Genomic DNA, 15,128 nt, shown 5'->3' with positions numbered 1-15,128 from the left:
CTGTGAATGAAAAGTTATCTGTGTGAGGGCATACTATTGTGTTGAAGACAGGGATTTCAGCCTAATTGAAGAACTTGTCACTCCAAAGGAGTCCATCATTTCCCTGCTGCTGAAAGCAGCATTACCTAGGAGCTATAAGAGCTCCTGTAAAAGAGGTCCTAGAATAATACCAAGACCCTTTCAACAAAGGGATCCTGCAGTAATTATACATAAACAGAACATAAAGTATCCTAAAACAATGACCACAGCACAAATACCGTTTACCATTCTTTTAATACACTAAATATATGAAAAAAAAGAAATTAATCCAAGGAATGGAAAAAATTGGTCTAGTAGCAAGCAGCAGGTCTGTTGACAATAAAGGATCCAACAAATTTCTGAAGTGCAGGTGACTGAGACTGAGCAGGTTGACAACATTATACCTGTTGCCAAGAGCAGGGCTGAAATGAGGATGCTGCCACAGTTATGGTTGAATGGTAGGTGAAGAAGAAGAAAATCATGAATTTCCTCACTGAATATGCTGAAATCTGGAAGGTTCTAACCCTGATTTTCCTTGAGATATCCAATAGATTGCTTCTCATGCTTATGGGACACACCTCAAAGAAAAGAAATTAAAACAAGTCTCTGAAAGGCATATCTACTCTTTCATCAGTCCCCGTTTATGTGTCACCTCCTACCAATACTTCAAGGACTCATGGTATAAAACAGTTACCTGTAGTAAGAGCTGCAGTCCATTCTTGTTCCCCAGTTGCCCCCCAGAGTAAGGTCGCAGGGCACTTAACTTTTCCAGTGGTTCCTCCACTCACAGTGCGCAGTGCTGCACTTCCCACACTTGTCTTCTGAGGTGTGGCAACACCACGTAATGATACTGCAATTTTGGATGACATAATGTGCTTTAGAATCTACTAAAAAAATTTACTGGAATCATGACTCTTAAAAGCTTTTAAAATTACTGCAAACAACTACAAATGCTTGATGCAGTTAACAACATAAGTTTAATATTGTGAAGACCTGATTCATATATTCTTTATTTTCAGATGAGTAAAAAATGGAATATCACTTTTAAACAGAAAAATCAAATAACACACAAAGTGGATACAGGGAAAGGAGGGTAAATAAACCATACTTCTGTAGTTAAGCATGTAGAGTGGAAAGTTCTAAGGAAGAAAAAAGTGTTTAGTTAAGGCCAAGTATGGTTGACCTGCTATACTGCTAAGCTATATGTATTTGACCCACCCCATATTCTGCAGACAGAAATAGAGTTACAGCTGACTGATAAGATGGACAGAAAGACAGAAAAGGAGATATATACAGAGTTATAGAGAAACAAAAAAGAGTAATGCAAATGGCAATTACAAAAAACATATGCACATAATCAGAAACATCCAACAACTTCAAAAAAACATAATTCAATTTGAAAATGTTGAACGCAAAGATAACTTACTGAAAATTCTATCATCTCTCAATCCATATATCTATCATCATCACCATTCCCTATTCAATGTGGTAGATCACATATAAAGAGCTTTGCAATACCACTCACACCGATTTTTCATCATTAACCCATGTCCACTGTGTAAAGTGAAATAAAAAACATTACTTTTTCAGGGTCTCCATTCACACCACTTTCAAATGCAAAATACTTCAGCTACATTTGATCTCCAATCATTCCTTTAACATCTTCATATGATTTATCCCTTGCACTATTCAATTTTCTTGTAGCATCTATCCATCTCTTCTGTGGTCCATCTCTCCTCCTTCTTACTGCCACTGTACACAATACAACATGTCCATCCCATCACCTACCATAAATCTTACATTACCGTATCATCCTCAAAATATTTCATCCATGCACCTGCCTAATGACTTCACACCACCTAACCTTCAAGCATCTTCATTCTTCACTGCATTTGTTATAATGAGTCTAAATAAACATTATCAATCTCAACTACTCTTTACCAATCCTGACTTATATACACCTGGGTTCTGCATCAATACATCAGCAATGACATGAGTACTCCTTTGTGTAAGCTTCTTGAACACTGGACTCAATTCTTTTCTGTTTACCATTTCTAATGGATCCCTAATTTTTCTCAACTTACCCCACTATCATCCTTACTAAATTCTGCTACAGAATATCTAAAATAGCTCACAACTTCTGATTATCCACAAAGCAAGCTAATCTTACAGTCTGATCTTCCTTTTTTCTCATAAACTATCATTTTACTTTCATTCACATTCACTACCATCCTCCTCCTACACACACACATTACTGAAACAGCCCAAAATTCTAATCATCTGCATACAACCTTGGCAAGTTCTATCAGTTTCTCAAAGGTTAAGAACACCACCACAACCAAACTATCTTCCTCTCATCTCCCAGTTTTGCCACCATCCATAAAAACATGAAATAAACATCCTTCAAAAAGAAGGCATATGTAGATATTATGGATTTCGGTGAATAGGAAGGTACTTTAGGAAGTTTTGGCTTTATGTGGTATGCCTAGAACACTATCTAAAGCTGTTAGTTCTCATAATGAAACTGGTGCTTGTGTGGTTCAGTGCGAGTGAATGGTTTGAAATAAATATGGGAGTGGACCAAGAGTGTGTGATGTTAACATAGTTACAAAAAATGTACAAAAAAAAACAAGATCTTACTGTCAACTGAAGTGAGTGAACTGGCTACAGATGATGTCCTTGGATGAGCATCACGACGACTACCATTAATACCTGTAGAGGATACAAACTCAAAATCAATGCATCCAGTAAGCAGTTGACTACATCTAAAATAATGATTTCTTCTAGATCCTCATCTAGCACTTCTGTTCCTACAAAATGTACACAACACTATACCACAAGCTTCAATTACCTGAGAGTAATGCTTTAATCATTAGTTTAAAAAATTTACAAGTTACCTTTCATGACATCCATAAAAGGAGAATTCTGAGAGCATGAAAAATTTAATTTGAAAAGTTTCTTATTGGACACAGATGGGATGATGGGATATCTCAATGTAATCTTACCTCAATTGGCAAAGACCAAAATGTTTGGAAGCAATTCTCAGTCCTAACAAAATCAGGAGAGCACATATAAGCAAAGAAAAATGATGGAAGAAGCTGAACGTTCTCTGAGAGCAAATTACATGTAAAGTTCACAAAAGGTCTTTACACTGGCATACACATTTCACCTTTATGTATAGATCTGATATCTAAAGCTTCTTATATGAGGATGCAACAGATCTGGTCGGGGCTCATGTGCCCAGAGAGCATGTTGTGTGTAATGTAAAGCAAATAAAACTCTCACATATGGCCAGCCAGTATATCTTACAATGCATGCAGAATTCAACTGGTGGTGGGAAATTACATATGTAGATATATGCCAATAGCACACTGCTACCTTCATGTATATTGATGTTTAAATTACAGAAGGTTAATAAGAGGCCTTACGAAGCAGGACCTATCATTAGTACTCACTCTCTTGACTAAGTTGGGAAGTGATGGTCTTTGGACGAGGCCCGTTGAAATCTACAACAGCAGCACTTCTGGTAGGTGTTGATGACATGTGTGGAGGTAGATGCATATCTGTATCACAGTTGTTGAAGGAGGCTGACAAATGGGTCTCCTTAGCTCTGCTGCTGGAGTCCTGGTAATGGTGCTGCTGGATCAGAACACCACTCTGATCTGAAAATAAGGACAGGTGATTATTATCAATATTCTGTAAATCTTATTCATTCACTAAATTATACCTTATCTTAAATAATGATCAGGGCAGTACATCTGAAGTGTCTTCTTTTCCTATTTCCAAATACTGCTCATGTTTCATCAAATTTACTCATCAATCAGATATAAAAGATGATTTTCATCTATTAACATTCAATTAACATTCAGATAAGCAAACCTACTGGCAACTTCTCCAGTGTAACCTATGCCAACTTCAACAAAACAGACAAGTACCTGGTATGTTGTATAGTTATCTCTTGAATATATGTGCACAGGTGCACTAAGAATATATGTAATGACAGCATGCATGCACTTTAGGGACTCCTGAATGAAAGGTGAAACACTTTTCCCATTAAGCTAATATCCTACTGTGCATTAGCTTCAAAAATTCTTCTTTGAAATGGGGGATGACATGACCTAAAATTTGTTGTATGAAATGAAGGATGATACAAGCAAAAAATTCTTGTAGGAAATGTAGGATGACACGAGCAATCTTCCAGCTATCTTCTTTTGTATGAATGTGTCATTTGCTCACAGACACACAAGTCAAAAGACATGCAAACCAAATGTGATATCTTCTTTCCAAATGGAATATGAGGGAAACATGAGAAAGTTTAAGCAATGTAACAATAACTGAACATACATAAGTGTTTACCTAAATAACACAGAGTATCTTTATTGTTACTCATGTTCTTGGACCATTCTCTCAGTCCTCACAATCAAAAAAGAATTTAGGAACTTAATCAATCACCTCTAAAAACACATAGGAAATTAAAGTTTAAATGTTCTGGTGGGTAAGAAGCTTGCACTGGATTAAAAGAACTAGATTCGATGTAGTATATGGATTACTACATTATGCCACAGTCACACATGCCTCATTAATTTTGTAGGATGATTTTGCTGTATCCAGTAACTTACCACCTATACCAAAGACTTTAAGTAGTACAGTAAAATGTACCAATCTACTCTTATAATATGCCAGTCATGAAGATACATGCTAAAAACAATAAATATGAAATGATTCCATTTAACAACCTACCTCACTTTCCCCATCAATTCTGCAGTGACAGGAAATCTTAGAGCAAAATAAACATCAAACAAAAAAATTGCAGGTCACCTTGGGATAAATCATTCCTACAACAGCTGGAAACACATTTCTTACAGAAAACACAAAAATCTTTTTCACTCCATCTTTCCACCTCCAATTTGGTCTCCCTCTTCTCCTCGTTCCCTCCACCTCCGACACATATATCCTCTTGGTCAATCTTTCCTCACTCATTCTCTCCATGTGCCCAAACCATTTCAAAACACCCTCTTCTGCTCTCTCAACCACGCTCTTTTTATTTCCACACATCTCTCTTACCCTTACGTTACTTACTCGATCAAACCACCTCACACCACACATTTTCCTAAAACATCTCATTTCCAGCACATCCATCCTCCTGCGCACATCTCTATCCATAGCCCACGCCTCGCAACCATACAACATTGTTGGAACCACTATTCCTTCAAACATACCCATTTTTGCTTTCCGAGATAATGTTCTCGACTTCCACACATTTTTCAAGGCTCCCAAAATTTTCGCCCCCTCCCCCACCCTATGATCCACTTCCGCTTCCATGGTTCCATCCGCTGACAGATCCACTCCCAGATATCTAAAACACTTCACTTCCTCCAGTTTTTCTCCATTCAAACTCACCTCCCAATTGACTTGACCCTCACCCCTACTGTACCTAATAACCTTGCTCTTATTCACATTTACTCTTAACTTTCTTCTTCCACACACTTTACCAAACTCAGTCACCAGCTTCTGCAGTTTCTCACATGAATCAGCCACCAGCGCTGTATCATCAGCGAACAACAACTGACTCACTTCCCAAGCTCTCTCATCCCGAACAGACTTCATACTTGCCCCTCTTTCCAAAACTCTTGCATTTACCTCCCTAACAACCCCATCCATAAACAAATTAAACAACCATGGAGACATCACACACCCCTGCCGCAAACCTACATTCACTGAGAACCAATCACTTTCCTCTCTTCCTACACGTACACATGCCTTACATCCTCGATAAAAACTTTTCACTGCTTCTAACAACTTGCCTCCCACACCATATATTCTTAATACCTTCCACAGAGCATCTCTATCAACTCTATCATATGCCTTCTCCAGAAACTGGTATTAAAGTATTTACATAAGAACTCAACATGACAAATAAACTCTAAACAGGGTAGAAGTTAAGAAAATGATATGTCAGAGTAGTAATTATGGATATGCACGATGGGTTTTGGGTTGCTGTCTTGTGACTAGTGCAGTCTTGGGACCTACTGCACATTCTTCACTTCTCTCAGAATACATTGGTACCTTGATATTCAATATGGCCTCCTGGGCATGCAGAGGCAAACTACTTGAAAGTTCATAGAAAAAGGAGTACAAAATGTTAGAGAGAGTATGATAAGAGGAAGAAAACTAGTGGTGGCAGTTTTGGCTTCTGTCAACAAATTATTGAATTCCTTACATCTACACTAAGCAAGCTATTAATCCTATCATCAATATACTGTTTTAATATGAACGCAAAGAATTACTACCTTTTGGAAATATGTGAATCCATCTCCTGCGATTTGATGTAAGTTTGATGGTGACATGTGATGGATCAAAGGGATTTATAAGTGATCTCCCTGGACGGTGGACACTAGTTGGCTTATTCCGTGTTAACTGAGAAAAAAAATCACGACCTCAAAACAAGAAACAAGATAAGAATAAAAAATAAAGCTACAAGCTGTAATCATAATCTATCAATATACGGCTAATTAACCATATCCAGACATATAAATGGCCCACCTAAGATATTCTCTACATAATAAAAGTATCTTGAAATATTTTATCATTAAACCTCAAAACAAGAAACAAGAATAAAAAATAAAGCTACAAGCTGTAATCATAATCTATCAATATATGGCTAATTAACCATATCCAGACATATAAATGGCCCACCTAAGATATTCTCTACATAATAAAAGTATCTTGAAATATTTTATCATTAACCCCTAATGGACCCAAGCCATACTTGTAAGGGATATAGTGCAAAGGCCTTAGCTGTACTGACATGAGTTGCCTCTTCTTGACTTCATTTAACTTTGAAAATTTGCTTCACTGGTATGTAAAATAATCTTATGTCACAAACAACAGTAATTAACAACATGAAAAAGTCTCAAGATACTCTCATGACATGATGTGTCTCAGTTACCTTCATGACACAATGGGAGACAGGATGGCTATGGTGTATGCACAACACCAACTCATAGCTAATTAATGACATACTTTGAAGCACTAAGTAAGTATGGTGATAGTAACTGGTGGATGCTGAACTGTTAGCATTTGAAAAAGTTCTTTGCATATCAGTAATCCATTAGTGGTGGCAGAGAAGCAACAAGGATGGATGAGTCAGCAAAAGTTAACAAACACATGATAAGGTGAGCTCACATGGTGTGTCCAATTCAAATGTTGACACAACAAGTATGGATAACCTACTACATTTCTCTTTGTGGTTTTAATTTTTCTTGATGTTTCCTATTCATTTATATGAACATTATTTCTTTTTAAGTTTTTGATAATCCATGGTCCTATGGACAAACTAAATTTACGGGGCTTGATCCTTTACGGGTTAAAGAAACAGAAATCTTATATAATTCATTTTTAAAATATGCCACTTTTGTTAGCCATTACTATATCATTCTAGGAGGTTGTACCCTAAATCTTAGATGTAGCTACTGCAAAATGTTACTATAGGAGCTGTCACAGTATGGAAGCCCCTTGCATAAACGTGACAACACACCTAGAAAAAAAAATTACTGAATGTTGGCCACCTGCCAATCCCAACATGAACCATTCAAAACCCTAACAAAACAATACTCAGAAAGATATTAATACTTTTTACCATTCTGCTTTACTTATGGATAATAAACACATACTGCATTTTGTAATTTTTTTACTGGGGAGTCACTTGAAATCAATTGCACAAGTAAGTGCAAACCCTTAAACTACTCAATCAACCCTATGGAACTTATCCCCTATAAGGAAAAAAATTCTAACAGATTGGTTGGTTATTTGGACTTTAGGCTTCACAACTGCCAAGGTCATTAAGGCAATATCAAGCTACATCCACCAACCATAAAAGCTTTAACAACTTATTCAGGTATTACAAGTAATTTCAAAACAACATACACTCTCACTATGCATGTAACCCTTGTTATTGTTAGTATACAGGCAATCATTCATACTGAAAAACTAATCATACTATATGCATATATGTCTCCTACATAATTTTACTTATTCAAACAAAACTTTATTTTCCCATATAAGAAAAAAATTATCACAAGTACTAATGCTAAAAATGATCACATTATAAATATTTAAGCAACAATTCTACAGTAACAGTTTCTTATTCTAAAACTAACTAAATTACAACTATTTTCATAATAAATATAGGGTCTATGAGGCATCTGGTATTTTTCCAGCTATGGTAGAAAATGCTTGTGATATCTACGATTATGAAGTGTAATCCAACATTACCTGGGAATTCAAATGAAGGTAGGAACCATGAAATCATCAACTATTGCAGTCTGCAGTAAATTACACATCATCAACTGGCAGCAATAGCATTTAAGAAGCTCAAGCAATGTTTCCATTATTTAGAGTAAACAAAAGTAAAGATCCACAGTGAAATGTGAGGTAGATGAAAGTCAAGTCCCACAACAAAAGAGGCTTAATACATTTAGGTAAATGAGACCAGTGGCTAGCTTTGATTTATATAAAAAAGTAACTTCTTGAATAAATACTAGAAACAAACACAGTAAAATCTTACCTGAGAATGTTCACTGGGAGATGTGCCACCACTTGAACCAATCTTTACTGAATGTGGTGATGACAACTCTTCCCCCTCACAAAGTGTTTGTGTTCGAGGCTTATTAACTCCTGAAAAAGAAGAAGCTGTTCTAAACTTTTATATGAAAATGTATATATTTCCAATACATGTATCAATTCCCACACTTTAAGATAAATAGATAAATTCACAAACTCTAAATAATTCTCTGGTTCCCCTATGAGAAAACAGATTACTTTTAAAAGTCTAACGACAACAAGTGAAACAATAATGGTTCAACCATGAATGAGCATGGCAATCAATGTTTCTTACATGTAAATAGAGAAAAAATATGTTTGAAAAGAATCAATAACTCAAGAAACAAGGTAACGAACATACTATCCAAGTACATATGAAACCATTTCTTTGTGTACAACAGCGGCACAAATAGAATCCCCTAGCATTCTAGTCATGCATTGCACAAACTCTCATGTTTTCTTGCTGCCTGTATATGCACCTACTCTTCCTTCTTTCACAACCCCTTAGGTTCCCCCCTTCATCGATTCTCCTTTGTCTCATTCCCACACACAATCTATCTATCTCTAATGCCCGTTCCCTTTTGTAACTCCCTCAAAGGTATGGCCATGGCAAAAGAGTCTCCATAACTGCAGTGCAGTTTCTTAGCCTTTAGTGCCTCCCCTTAACAGGACACATGCAGAAGGCAACTCTAGCACAGACTCTTCAGTGGCTCCAATACATAACTTCCTTAAATTCCTCTATGTAAGTTTACCTCATGAGCTCTTCAGTGACTAATATCACAAAATACTTTTGAACTACATGACTGCATCCCTCAAAACTGTCTCAGCACCAGAGAATAATCTCACATTGACCAATCAAAATTCCTCCACAGATTTTTGTAAAAAACTGTTTGCCCAACAGAAGGAAAGGAAAACACACACAGATGGAAAGGTGCATTTTGTCAAATCCAGTTTCATTGCAAGGAATGTTAAGCTTGTCTATCAATGTAAGGAAATTTATGTAAACTGTCATTTGTAGACTGCAAACAGTGACCAACCATGTAAATACTGTTATTTTACACTCTCTACGTCATGACTGCTAATCAGTCTTTCCTTCTTTCGTACTAAAAACAATTTATTTAGATAAAAAGTATATCATCTTCATATACAATATACAACTGTTCTCTTTTCTCTGTCTAATCATATAATGTATGTGATGGTGTAGAGAACAAATTTTATCCATCAAGCAAGATGTGTGATGAGCACTACACACTAGTCCTGCCTAAAGGCAAACTTTCATAGGAACTTAAAGGCAGGCACTATGCCTTCACACTTTTCTTTCCACCCTTTATTTCTTGACTATTTCTTTTCTAACTATTTGCCTTTCCCAATTTAGGGAGGTAGCCTCAGAATCACACAAATAATGGCATCATCTGCTAACAATCAGTTTCTAGCTGGTTTGTACAAAGAACTGAAATTAGACCATAATACTCACAGACTACTCTACAGTTTACTCTGACTCCTTCATATGTCCTGCTTATCTCCAATGACAGCATGTTCCCCATATATAAAAATCCAGTTCATTCTAGCTAATGCATGCCTCTGCTTTCCTGAAAGTTTATGCCCTACTAACCCATAACCTCCTTCACTCCATCCTTACATCTCTTTACAGCCTCCTACTTCTTGCTCTCTCCACTTTTTTGGTGCTCCTCTTCATATGCCTGAACCATTTCATTACACCCTGGTCAGCCCTCTCAGTCAAATGCCTAAACAATTTCATCACACCCTGGTTAGTCCTCTCAGTCAAACTCATGTTATAAAGGATTAACCCTACTAAGGCCTTCTGCCAGTGAATAAAATCCTTTAACATACGAAAAGCAATAATCAATGCATTTTCTTAACATTATAAACATAAATATAGAACAACTTCAAACCAAGAAATATTACTGATTCTAATGATATCAAAACAGGCTGAAATATCAAAATTTCAATGAGAAAAGATGTTGCATTTCGGCAGAATCAGTGAATCCAAAGGCAGACTTTAGAATTTTGTATTAGAAAACTAACCTTCTACATTAAGAGCACCAAATGACTGTGAATAAGTCTTGTTTTCAGTTATACGAGCAGGAATATTGATTGCTGGAGTTTTGTCAAATACAGAGCTTACAGAGCTTCCTAATGCAACCATAGAGCTGGATATCTGGAAGAAAGAACTTTTAGTATAATATGTAAATTCATATAGGCAGAGAGTCTGCAACCATTATGAATCCTACACATATAAAATAATCTTTGAATATCAAAGGTTCTTCCAGGAACCTAAAAACACTGAATTAGTGAATATGTAGCAGTATGTACAGTGTCCTCTAAACTTTATGTGCCTCCCCATGCATTTTCAAAGATAATGTCACACACTTCCTTTCAGTACTTTGTCATCTTTCCTTTGGCTTTCACTGCCATCTGCAGATGTCTGGGCATGGAACTGACCAAGCTGCTGAAACATAATAAGTCCATTTTTGGTTCTATAGGGTCTTATGTCCTGGATGAAGTGGGGCATTGATGAGGTGTTGCAGGAAGCAGCTACCTGATCATGCTTTCTGAATGCCCAGTGGGCCTGGAAATTTCATGTATACCCACATTTTCTTGTTTCCAGATGAGAATTCGGACTTTCTCCTTCTTAGAAAGGTAAGAAATACAGCACCCAAAAAAGAAACTCCCAAAGTGAAGTGACAGCCAGGAGGAACACTGTGGAACACTCAGTGACCAGATGTATGTTGATTACACCTTGAGAGCATCAGATGTTTGTACCCACAATAAAACTTAGCCATGTATTGCCTTTGAAAATATATGTGGGGAGGACAATGTTTGTTGTGGACACTGTATAAACAGAAGCATAATCACTGTGAAATGGAAAGTAGATCATCCTAAATTGTGTACAGTCTATGAACTAAAATAGTAAGAGACAAAGGTACACATCTTTCTAGCTATACCTGGAAAACTTTTCCCTAAGTAATTCTTGCAACAATCTTTACCTTTATGCAGTGGATCAATCACAGCTTTCATCCAAATGCTCTGCAGAAAAACCACTTTCTATGCAGGCAGACATTTCCAAAAATACATTCAAGTGCAGTTTTGCCATCTCACTCCCATCCCATATAAATCCACAAAATTCCTATTCTTATGTGCATTACTGCTCTTCTAAGTTTCTCCTTCTTTTTAATGTCTTATATCCCAAACTTGTCCTGACTGTCCATACTACTGTACCAACTCACAATTGTCTTTTATCAACATCCCTGATCAGGTATTTAGAGTAATCATGCTACTTCTTACAGCTTCTCATCCATTATAAAATGTAATCTCTCTGATGTGTTTGTCTACAATACATTTGATTATCATCAAATATACCTCCTATGTACACCTACATACTTCCTCCTTATACTGCACAGTATCTTAGTCACCATTTGATTTTCATTCATCCATTTTTCCAAGATAACTATGTTCTCCTTGTATTCATATGCAACATCTTTTTTAGTTTTTCATTCATTACTCTCTATGTCATGGAAGATTCAACTTCTTCCTCCAAACTGCTTCCTCAACAACACATTTCTTTAACTCTTCATTCATAAACTCTAAGACAGATTTCAATAACATTCTTTACCTGCCTCCACATCACCTCTATCTTAATTTACCATTCCATCAATATTCTCCAAGCCTTTTCATGAACATTAGCAGATTCAGGCCCTCTGGGCCTGCATCGGCTAGCTCCTGAAGAGGACCAGAAATTACATAACAATTAAGCCAAAGGCTCTGCCAAAAGTAGAAGCTGACCAACTGGCCACAGACTATTGGATTCAGAGTTATGCTGAGCACATACTCCCACAAAAATGTCAGAAAACAGCAAAATGACATTGTTCAGTGGTATAACCACTCACACTGCCATTTTCCCCTTCACTCTCCTCCACATTCTTTTGACATTCATTTGATAACCTCTATGATCCCTTCATTGTAATGACTCTTACTCATTGTTCCATCTCTGTTTTTAACATTTAAATTGTTCCACTCCTTACCATATGTTAACTAGAATTATTAGTGAATTTCTCAAAGGGCAATCCCTTATCCATCCCTACTAAGTTCCTCAGGCCAGAAGGTATACAGGGAGGTTGGTACATCCCATACTGCCAGCATAATTTAACTCAGCTATAACATATCACCCCTAACAGCCAAGAATATCTCTCCTGCTATGGAAATCGATAAATTAATGACAACAGCGTAAAAAGATTAGTCACTGTTAACCTGGCACCTTCCTTGGTGTGTCTACAGATATAACTATTCACCCACAAAATTTTTCCTTTTCACACCTACTATATTGTCTGTACAATCTTTCCATTTACCAATAACATTTCATACAGAAAATATATCACTCTTGCAGCCAGCTATTTCTATCCTGTTATGAAATGGATGAAATACAGGCAATTTTGTATGAGGGTTGGTTGTCATGCACCTAAGAACTGCCTCAGCAAGTCTACAGACAGAGGATAAACAAGTACACCTTTCTATAGTATGAATTTCTATGTTATTTCTCATTCATCTACAATCAACAGCCAAACACCACATTTCTGTCAAATAACTGAATAAGCCTCCAGCAAACCTTTACTGATACCTCACATCATGCACATCATCAATTGTATTTCTTTCTATCAACATGTAGGTTTTCAATATTTCAAAATGTCTTCTCTCCAAGGTGTTCGATAAGCATGAAAGATTCTCTAGGATGTTCTCTTGGAAAGACCAAGTTACAACCCTCTAACCCTGTGTTTCTGGTGAGGAAGCACTGTCTTTCCCAACCCTCACTATCCCTAAAGCCATGGGAGTGGCATCTCACTGATTTTGGGCTTGCCTATGGCCAGTAAGAGGCTACCACAAAAATGACAACCTTAACATTACTCCTAGCCACCCAGCAGCTCAGAACTTGCAGATCATGGGTATCAACCCAAAAGAAAACAAAGGGGAAAGAGAGGCACAGTAAGAAAACCAGGAAAAACAATAATCAAGTGACAATACCTCAGTAAGAATAGGCTTTTCAATATGGTTTTCCTCTGCAGGTCTGTCCCACAAGCATAAGACCATACCCATACGTAAAAGTGTTTGAAGAAAAACTCTTAGATAAGAATATGAAACCTAAAGCAAATACAAATGCTTCAGTGGCAGTTTGGAGGCACAATGGAATCTGTCTCTCCTGGAGCAACAATCCTTAGAGCCACATGCTAAATCCAAAATGACTGAACTAGAAAAGAATCTGATGAAGGTCACATATTGTGCCAGAGACTCCCCTCCCATACCATTTGTTTCTATTTTCTCCAAAGAAAGATTTCTGAGGGCAGCTAAGGTACAGGCCAACTTTTTCAAATCTTTGTGCAGTATCGTAAACATTTACATCACGTTATGTACAAACACTATATACTGTTTCACCATCCATAAAGATAATCTATACCCTGTGAGGCATCAAATATCCTTGGTGTATTCTCACATCTATTTCTTACAAGGCAATAATATTCCCATCTGTTATTATTCCAATTACATGCATTGTTTAAATAACTAATGAAATGATGTTTTCCATTTTGTGCTTTACTCAGCCATCTCATTCCTACTGAAATTGCCTCTAAATCTTTGGCATGCAGCAACCTCTGTATTTCCAGGCATTTATTGCAACAATGATAGCCTCAGTGGAGAATAAAGTGTCCAAAATTTGTTCACACAAATGATCTGAATCAATTCACATTATCATGCAATTTTTCTGAAAAGAAAAAATAGGCAATAAGAAATGCAGGTAAGCGGGCTGAAAATGCAACGCTTATAGTCAAAAATCAATTTACATGGGCAAACTCCTCTTGATCACTGTGAAAGTGTGTCCACACAGCTTACTAAGAAAGACTTATATGTCAAAATGACTACACAGACACTACACAACAAAAAACTATAAGACTCAGATACTTTAATGCACTATCTTAAGAGTTCCAAAGATATGTCTGTAATGGCTGATCACAATCAACTTTCATAAGTACCCACTGAATCATCAAAACACTCTAATATCATTTGATTCTTATAAATCTTTATATTCCATTTTTTCTTGTAAGTAAATATCTCTATGTTCCTTTCTCAGCCTCTTACTCTATAAAGTAACCTCATCCAAAACCTTCCTCTATGGCTATACCTGTTCAATACTGCTGTACAGATCAGGATCAGAGAGTTTACGCTGAAGGCTTATTCTTGTTAGAGGCTGAACTGAAGCAGACTGGGCATTATTCTTTTTTCTTGTAGTATTTCTCTGCAGGCTCCTGTAGGTTCTACAAAAAAAAAGGCATCTTTTACAACAACTCAATATCAAGATAATTCTTCCTTGCTGGTTGACAATAAAGGTCTAACTATTATCAACTGATAATACAGTATAAGTATAAATATTTATTTATTTATTATTTATTTATTTTGCTTTGGCGCTGTCTCCCGCGTTTGCGAGGTAGCGCAAGGAAACAGAC

General features: G+C 36.7%; 1 protein-coding gene across 4 annotated transcripts in view; it reads right to left on the bottom strand.

Moving 5' to 3' along the window:
- The window catches only part of Iml1 (GATOR complex protein Iml1), a 124,706-nt gene that overhangs the window by 85,814 nt on the left and 23,764 nt on the right, over nt 1–15,128 (bottom strand). For all 4 annotated transcript variants that reach the window (XM_071694320.1, XM_071694317.1, XM_071694319.1 and 1 more), the window contains exons 10-16: nt 14,807–14,939; nt 10,666–10,798; nt 8,585–8,694; nt 6,309–6,435; nt 3,474–3,680; nt 2,659–2,730; nt 713–868 (exon numbers count right to left, since the gene is read on the bottom strand). In XM_071694320.1, coding sequence (XP_071550421.1) covers nt 713–868; nt 2,659–2,730; nt 3,474–3,680; nt 6,309–6,435; nt 8,585–8,694; nt 10,666–10,798; nt 14,807–14,939 — 938 coding nt within the window. The remainder of the gene's footprint in view (nt 1–712; nt 869–2,658; nt 2,731–3,473; nt 3,681–6,308; nt 6,436–8,584; nt 8,695–10,665; nt 10,799–14,806; nt 14,940–15,128) is intronic.

The sequence above is a fragment of the Panulirus ornatus genome, chromosome 57, assembly GCF_036320965.1.
Source record: "Panulirus ornatus isolate Po-2019 chromosome 57, ASM3632096v1, whole genome shotgun sequence".
In the NCBI taxonomy this organism is placed as follows: domain Eukaryota; kingdom Metazoa; phylum Arthropoda; class Malacostraca; order Decapoda; family Palinuridae; genus Panulirus; species Panulirus ornatus.
This window is presented reverse-complemented; position numbering and strand designations above follow the sequence as displayed.